Genomic DNA, 8,942 nt, shown 5'->3' on the forward strand with positions numbered 1-8,942 from the left:
GTGTGTATCTTTAAAGTCTGCATAGCATTTTACATGAGTTGTCTCATTCGATCTTCACAACAACCTGGTTAGGTAGTAGATCTTATTATCCTCATACTACAGATGAGGAAACTGAGGCTGAGAGAAAGTGACTTGTTCAGGGTCACACCGTTAGGAAATGCCTCAGGCAGGATTCAAATTCAAATTGTCCAAACTCCAAGTCTTACACTCTATCTGCTGCACTACCTAAGCTGCCCAGAGGCCTCTAAGGACCCTCCCAGCTCCAATCTATGATCCTGTGAGAGCCCAGTTTCCTTAAGAAACAACTGTCCAAACAAATGTTTATTGTGTGAACGTCATATGCAAAGCATTTTGCTGATTGCTGTGTGAACAAGTAGGATATCTGATCCTGGCTTTCAAGAAGCTTATGCCTTATGCTCCAACAACAGAAGATCCTAGGACAGGGAAAGGAAATGAGGAATGGAGGCCTGTTGTTTCAAGACAATGATGCCTTGGCTGATAAGAAGCAGCTGGAGGGACTGGGAGGTACAGTGGATAGAGCTCTAAAACTGGAGTCATAAAGACCCAAGTTCGATCCAACCATTCTGGAGAGCAATCTGGAACTGTGCCCATTGGGCTATAGAACTGTGCATACCCTTTGATCCAGCAACACCACTGCTAGGTTTATATCCCAAAGACATCCCCCAAAAGAGAAAAAGACCCATTTGTACAAAAATATCTATAGCAGCTCTTTTTGTGGTGGCTAAGAATTGGAAATCAAAGGAATACCCATTAATTGGGGAATGACTAAACAAGCTGTGTTATATGATGCTGACGGGGAATATTATTGTGCTATAAGAAATGACAAGCAGGATGACTTCACAAAGGTCTGGAAAGACTTAGATGAAATGTTGTAGAGTAAAGAGAGCAGAACCAAGAGAACATTGTGCACAGAGACAGCAATATTGTTTGATGAAGAACTGTGAATGACTTAACTATTCTCAACAATACAATGAACCAAGACAATCCCAAAGAACTAATGATGAAGCATACTATCCACCTCCAAAGAAAGAACTGATATTGATGGAACACAGACTGAACAGCATGCTATTTTTCACTTTCTTTCATTTTTTCTTTTATTCAAGTTTTCTAGAACAAAATGACTAATATGGTCATGTTTTACATAATTGCACATGTATAACCCATATCTGATTGCTTACTACCTCAGGGAGGAGGGAGGGTATGGAGGGAAGGAGGGATAGAATTTGGAACTCAAAACTTTAAATAAAAATCTGAAAAAAATTGAGGAAAAAAAGACCCGAGTTCAAATTCCACCTAGTTATGTGACACTGGTCAAGTCCCTTAACCCCTACCTACCTCGGTTTCCTCAGCTATGAAATGGGGGTAAAAATAATGTTCAATCATGTTTGATGCTTTATGACCCCATGTACTAATATGCTAATACTATCCATGGGGTTTTCTTGTCAAAGATACTGGAGTGGTTTGTCATTTCCTTCTCCAATGAATTAGGGCAAACAGAGGTTAAATGACTTAACCAGGGTCACATAGCTAGTAAGCCTCTGAGGCCAGATTTGAACTCAGGTCTTCCTGATTCCAGGCCCAGCATTCTATGCACTGAGCTACCTAGCTATTAACATGTATATTGTACTTACTATGTGCTAGGTGCTTTACCATTATTATTTCATTCGATTCTCTCGATGACCCTGGGAGGTAAGTGCTATTATAATATATAATAATAATTTGTTGTTGTCTAGTCATGTCTAACTCTTCATGACCCCATTTGGGGTTTTCTTGGCAAAGATAATGGAGTGGTTGGCCATTCCCTTCTCCAGCTCACTTTACAGATGAGGAAAGTGAGGCAAACACAGTTAAGTGACTTGCCCAGAGTCTCTGAGCTAGTAAGTGTCTGAAACCAGATTTGAACTCAGAAAGATGAGTCTTCCTGACTCTGAACCCAGCACTTTATCCACAATGCCACCTAGGTGCCCCCAAATTCCCACTTTACAGCTGGAAAAATTGAGACAAACAGAGGTTAGGTGACTTGCCCAGGGTCACACAACTAGTAAGTGCCTGAGGCCAGATGTGAACTCAGATCTTCCTGATTATAGGCCCACCTCTCTGTCCGCTACACCGCTAGCTGCCCCAATAATGGAAGCACCTACCTCCCAGGGTTGTTCTAAGAATCAGATGAGATAATATATGCAAACCACCTTTCGAGCCTCAAAGCACTTTATAAATGCCAGCTGTTGTTATTGCATGTAACCTCTGTCCCAGGAGCCTCTAGAGACTGGGAATGGAGTCAGGCCAGAGAGATTCAGTGAAGGAAGGTGGGTCAGTACTGGTTGTATCAGGTCAGGAAAAGAACACAGAGAGAGCCTCTGTAGTGAGGAGTAATGTGGGTCTTATCCCGAGGAGGCCACCCACCACCTGCTCCTTCCTTTGCCTTTCTTCTGGAGTCTTAACTGGGGAATGGGCAGAATCAGAGCTTGGGCTCACCCCAGATGTATCACCTAAAGTTCTAACCCTAGCAGAACAATGCCACCTCCTATCTCCCCAGTACAGGGGGCCCCAGTCTAGGGCAGGATGGGGCCTAAGGGAACCTTATTCTAGTAGAACAAGCCCTGGTTCAGAAGTGACGAGTCCTGAATTCAAATCCTTTCTCTGACTTTTATTTGCCTCTGTTGATCATAGACAAGCCACTTAACTCCCCTAGGCCTCAGTTTCCCCTTGTGTAAAATGAGAGGGTGAGACCAGATGTCTGAAGTTCTATATGGCTCTAACTCTGTGGTTTCTCTTCTGTTTTTGTTTTGTTTTTTTTGTTTGTTTGTAGGGCAATGAGGGTTAAGTGACTTGCCCAGGGTCACACAGCTAGTAAGTATCAAATTTGAGGCCAAATTTGAGCTCAGGTCCTCCTGAATCCAGGGCCGGGGCTTTATTGTGGTTTCTCTTCTGGGAGAGAAAGGCCACACATCATAGGAATGGATCCCATTCACCTCCCTTTATGGAATGGCTCTAGGGCCCCCACTACTCTCCTACCCAGGTAAGCAAAACTTCCAGTGGCTCTAGAACAGAGAAATGTATCTGTAATCAGTTCAGTTCAGATCCACACCTCTGGCTCACAGCCTCCATGGCTCCAAAGCCTCCATAAATAGCCCAGAATTGAGGAATGAGACCCAATACATCATCATCAGTGACTTTGCATATCGAATCAGAGGTCTTAAACTCTGAGGCTACCTAATCTAACCCCCTGCATTTTACAGATAAGAAAACTGAGACCCGGGATAGCTAGTGACTTACCCAAGATTATAGTGATAGTCAGCAAACATCAGAGACAGGATTTGAAACCAGGTCCTGTGACCCCAAAGTCAGTGCTGTATCCCTGTACAGTTTTTCTGCCTCAGCCTGCAATTTGGTTTTGATTGCCCACCACCCTGCTCAGGGTTTGGGACAGCCAGGGAGAAGGTAGGATTTCCCATTGAGTCAGACCTGACATAAGCACCATGGAGAGTTATGGAGTCTTCTTCCTATCTGCTACTCCAGCTTCAAATCCATTAATTGTAGTGATAACTGACATTTACAATATGCTTTAAAGTTTGCAAAAGGCCTTACACATTACGCATTTTCTTACTGGAGCCTCACAATGCCCTTGTAAGGGAGGTATTACAAGTATTATTACTATTATCCTCATTTCACAAATAAGGGGACAAATCTCAGATTGGTTGAATGACTTATCCATAATTACTTTTCTGGTAAGGGTCAGAGGTAGGATTCGAATCCATGTCTTTCTGATTCCAGGTCTAGCACTCTGTTCACTACTCTATGCCAGTGTACTTAATATTGAATGTCACATAGAATCCCATGGCTCCTTGGGAGGCACAGAAGGACTTATGGACTACTGGCCTGTTCCCTGCTCTACTAAAGTGGGAAAAGCTGACCTCCCATCCTGAGACAAATCCTCCCAATTTTCTCCAGCAGGCAGGAGGCATCTCAACTTAAGTGTGACTGTCAGGCAAACTACAATAAAGGACAAAGGCTACTTGGTAATAAATACCTGGTCTCTCCATCTCTGATTCTCTCACTTTAAAGTATCACAGTTTCTCTGGACATGGTCCCTCCAGCAACTGTGACTGTATCCAAACCAGGTGAGAGAACAGTGGGCCCCACATCCCACACCTCCCCTCAGCCCAGGTAAGGACTCATGGTCTGCTTTCTTCAGACAACTGGAAGTTCTCCCCAGTATAAGCTGAGCCCAGACTTCCAGAGCCCACCCTGACTCTGTCCATAAGCTCCCATAGGCCACTGTTACCTGGTGAGGATGGTGGGAGAGTCCCTCAGACATCAGGCTCTCCATGGCATAATAATCTTTCTGGCTGAAACCCCTCTTCAATCAGCTCCTGACTAGTCTAGCCGCTCCCCAGTTGGGTGGCTGGCTGTGACAGGCCTGGTAGGGATGAGGACTTTAATCTGACGTCCTCAGCGGATCAGGAGTCCTATAAACAAGTTTGGTGCTCCACCCTCTGGGTGACTCCCATATTTGAGAGCCTTTCCCCTTGCTTCACTGCAAGGTACTATTCATCTGCCAGCATTTCAAGGTACCACCCCTAGGGCACCACAGGGTGGGGTACCACTTTCCAAAGCTGATCTGAAAAGGGAGATAGATACAACCTGAAAACTGTCCACATTATGTACCCTAGAAAGAGGTGAGGAAAGGCCATATACTGGGGTGAGCTGGAGGCCAAAGATCACTCTTGTAGCTGCCTTTGAAGCAGCCTCCCAAACTGAGGCTACTTTGGGCATCTCTATGCCATAGATCCCAGTGGAGACACCAGTGGGGATGATTATCCCCAGACCAGCTGAGAAGACAGACGTTGGCTGTTTTATACAACTAGTAATCAAGTGGCTAGTTAGCCCTTGTTCTGAACCAAAGGTATAGTTCTTCACCATTCTAATCCCATTGTCCTTTTGGGTTGGGTCCCACTGGCGCCAGTTTATCTTGGAACTCACCCAGGGAACTGTTCACATTGGCTGTGGTCCAGAGGACATAAAGGAATCCAGAGTTCTCAGGAGTTCTGATGAACAGTGACTCAAATATGAGGACCCCAAAATGACCGTGTCCCTCCATGATTCTTAGGATGTATTGTCAAACTATCTGAAAAATGCTCTAAATCACTATTGATGAGAGAAATGTAAATTAAAACAACTCTGAGGTACCACCTCACATCTATCAGATTGGCCCATATGACAGAAAAGGAAAATGACAAATTTTGAAAAGGATGTGGAAAAATGGGGACACTAATGTAGTGTTGGTAGAGTAGTGAACTGAACCAACTATTGTAGAAAACAATTTGGAGCTATGTGCAAAGGGTTATAAAACGGTGCATACACTTTGATCCAGCAATACCACTACTAGATCTATATCCCAAAGAGATTTCTAAAAAAAAGAAAAGGCCCTATATGCACAAAAATATTGATAGCATTGCTTTTTTGGGGTGGCAAAGAATTGGAAATCAAGGGAATGCCCATAAATTGGGGAATGGCTGAACAAATTGTAGTATATGATTGTGATGGAAAACCATTGTGTTATAAGAAATGATGAGCAGGCTGATTTCAGAAAAACCTGGAAATACTTACATGAATGGATGGAAAGTGAAATGAGCAGAATCAGAAGAACTGTATACAAAGTAGCAGCAATATTATACTATCATCTGCAGTGAATGATTTAACTGTTCTCAGCAATACAATGATCCAAGACAATTCTGAAGTTGTTAGGATTAAAAAAATGCTATCCACCTCCAGAGAAAGAACTGATGGAGTCTGAATGCAAATCAAAACATACTTCTTAAAAACTTTATTTTTCTTGATTTTTTGGTCTGTGTTTTCTTTTACAACATGACTAATATGGAAATGTTTTGCATGACTGCATATGTATAACCTATATAAACTTGCTTGCCTTCTCTATGACAGTGAAGGGAGGGAGAGAATTTGGAATTCAAAATTTAAAAAAATAAATGTTAAAAATTATTTTTAGATGTAATTGGAAAAATAAAATATTTCAACTGAAAAATAAACAACACAAATAATTCTTTTTAAAAAAGAAGTAATTATATGCTTCCATCCAAAATTTCTTTATGAAGAAATGGCTTAAGACCTTGTTTGCTGTGTATAAGAATGGCCATTCAATAATCATTTATTAAGCACTGATTGTATGCTGAGCACTATGCTAAGCTCGAGGGATACAAAGAAAGGCAAAATATATACCCTACTCTAAAGAAGTTCACAGTACAATGCGGGAGACAACTGCAAACAGTTAAGTACAAACAAGATATATTTAGGATAAATTAGAGACAATCTGGAAGGGAAGGTGCTAAAATTAAAGAAAGACTTGGAAAGGCTTCTTGCAAAAAGCAGAACTTGAGCTGAGATTTGAAAGAAGCCAGGGGAGCTGAGAAGCAGAGAAGACAAAGGAAAGAATTCCAGGCATGGGGGACAGCCAGTGAAAATGCTCAGTCAGGAGACAGAATCATATTTAAGAAATAACTGGGTGGGGGGCAGCTAGGTGGCGCAGTGGATAGAGCACTGGCCCTGGAGTCAGGAGTACCTGAGTTCAAATCCGGCCTCAGACACTTAACACTTACTAGCTGTGTGACCCTGGGCAAGTCACTTAACCCCAATTGCCTCACTAAAAAATTTTAAAAAATTAAAAGAAATTTAAAAAAAAAGAAATAACTGGGTGGGGGCAGCAAGGTGGCGCAGTGGGTAAAGTACCAGCCCTGGATTCAGGAGAACCTGAGTTCAGACCTGGCCCCAGACACTTGACAGTAGCTGTGTGACCCTGGGCAAGTCACTTAACCCTCATTGCCCTACCAAAAAAAGAAAGAAAAGAAACAACAAGGGGGTTGGTGTTACAGAATCACAGACTACATAGTGGGGTGTAAGGTGTAAGAAGACTAGAAAGGTAGGAAAGGTCCAGGTTATGAGGGGCTTGAACAAACAGAGGGTTTTATAGTTGCAACTGGAGGTGGTAGAAGCCATAAGCCTGTTCAATCTGTTCTCTTGCCCTAGACTACTGAGAAACCAGCCCCCTTAATATGGAGAAATAAGAAGATCAAAACAGCAAGCTGTGCCTACTCCTACCCGAGGAACAGCATTCTGATCTATTGACATTAAGTCTTTTGGCAGCTGTCTTGTCTTAAGGCCCCCACTTTTGTTGAATGCAAATGCTTAGCTTAGAAAGGATATGTCTATGCTCAGTCCAGCATTCTGCGCCACACACCACCCTCATTACTCTCACATTCTCTCTCTCTCCTCCTTACAGCGACTTAGTCTTGTAAATGTCAGTGTTTGTTGCTAGGGTACAGCCAAGAAGTTTTACTTTGTTTATGTAAATGGAAGATGATGTTGGTGAGGAGAAGGTCAGGAGATGCAAAAGTCTTCAGGAGTAAGTGACTGTTGCTATTGCTGTTTCAATTCCATTCCATGACTTCCTGTCATATCTGATGTTTTGTTCCTACTCCGGAGTTAGCCAGATTGACAAGCTTGTCCTCTTTTGGCACATTGATGAGGGTTTCCGGGTCTTCACAGAATTTTTCTTTGACCTCATCAGGGTTTGTCATGATGGGAGGATAGGCACTGATGAGGGTCGCATGGCACTTTCATGCAAGTGGCAATGACATTGTCATGAGCCCATCATTCACTCCTTTTGGGAGGCATACAAGCTTGTTGACTAGATTAGATTGGATTGGGACACCTAGACAAGCTTCATGGCATTCCTCCTTGCTATGGTGACCCCAGAAAAACATGTATCCAGCTCCAACGTCAGTAATCTGGCCTTCATTTGCCAGTTTTATTTTAAGCAAGGTTGCTATTTAGATGGGATACCTGCTGAGTTCTCTCACAAGAACTCTTCATGGGGTAGCTAGGTGGCGCAGTGGATAAAGCATCAGCCCTGGATTCAGGAGGACCTGAGTTCAAATTGGGCCTCAGATACTTGACACTTACTAGCTGTGTGACCTTGGGCAAGTCACTTAACCCTCATTGCCCCCAAAACAAACAAACAACAACAACAACAAAAAACCCAAGCGCTATTCATCTTTCAGGTCTGCTGAATTTCTTGTTGTCCATTTGTATGCACACATTCCATGTACCAGTGGTGAGTGGAATCATCTTTACAAAAGTTTTTGTACATTTTTGTATGTGTTTCAACCACAGAGTGGGATCCCTGCCTGCTGTAGTAAGCATGCCGGGGTTGGATAAAGCAGACATTTTTTAGGGCACCTTTTCTAGCCCCTTCCTCATGCCAGGAGATGAACAGTGGCGTTCTTAAAAGACTGTTCAGACACCCTGGGGGCTGCCAAATCCCACTGCTGCTTCCAGCTAGAAGATGACCCTACAGCTTGGGCTGCCTCTGTGCAGAGTTGGAACTACAGCTCCCAGTGTATCTGCACCTACTGCTTCATCACTTGCCTGTTGCCACAGGACTTTGATGTAGGTAAAAATGGTAAAATGGTATGGGTGATGTCTTTGAACTCATGCATAAATTGGATTTAAGTGAAGCAGAATTGCACAAAGTCGTCAGCTTTCTTCCAGAATCATCAGAGTCCAGTGACAAGACAAAAGTCCAGATGACAGGTGATGACCTGGGATGCAGGGGATGGATGACTTAGGCATCTTTAATGTCAGACCAAGCACAAAGCCTGCTCCAGCCACCTTTGTGGCCATTGAAATAAATTGTTTATATCCACGCAGTCTGCCAGGGCACATCTTTACGTGCTTGGAGTAAACAATTCACTAATGCGCCGACAACTTTGCATCCTGGTTAACCTCAACCTGGCTTAGCCCGTCTGCTGAGACAGTTTTACTGGGGTGGAGCCACTGAACATGCTCCCAGCTTCTTGGAGCTGCCAGTAAGAGGTGAGTCCAAAGGTGGATGAGCTCCCTGCAGA

General features: G+C 43.3%; 1 protein-coding gene across 1 annotated transcript in view; it reads right to left on the reverse strand.

The window, feature by feature from the left end:
- The window catches only part of PLA2G4D (phospholipase A2 group IVD), a 41,352-nt gene extending 33,739 nt beyond the window's left edge, over window positions 1-7,613 (reverse strand). Inside the window, exon 1 of the mRNA XM_043980563.1 lies at window positions 7,512-7,613. Coding sequence (XP_043836498.1) covers window positions 7,512-7,613 — 102 coding nt within the window. The remainder of the gene's footprint in view (window positions 1-7,511) is intronic.
- Between the last annotated feature and the right edge of the window lie 1,329 nt (window positions 7,614-8,942).

The sequence above is a fragment of the Dromiciops gliroides genome, chromosome 2 (assembly GCF_019393635.1).
Source record: "Dromiciops gliroides isolate mDroGli1 chromosome 2, mDroGli1.pri, whole genome shotgun sequence".
NCBI lineage: Eukaryota > Metazoa > Chordata > Mammalia > Microbiotheria > Microbiotheriidae > Dromiciops > Dromiciops gliroides.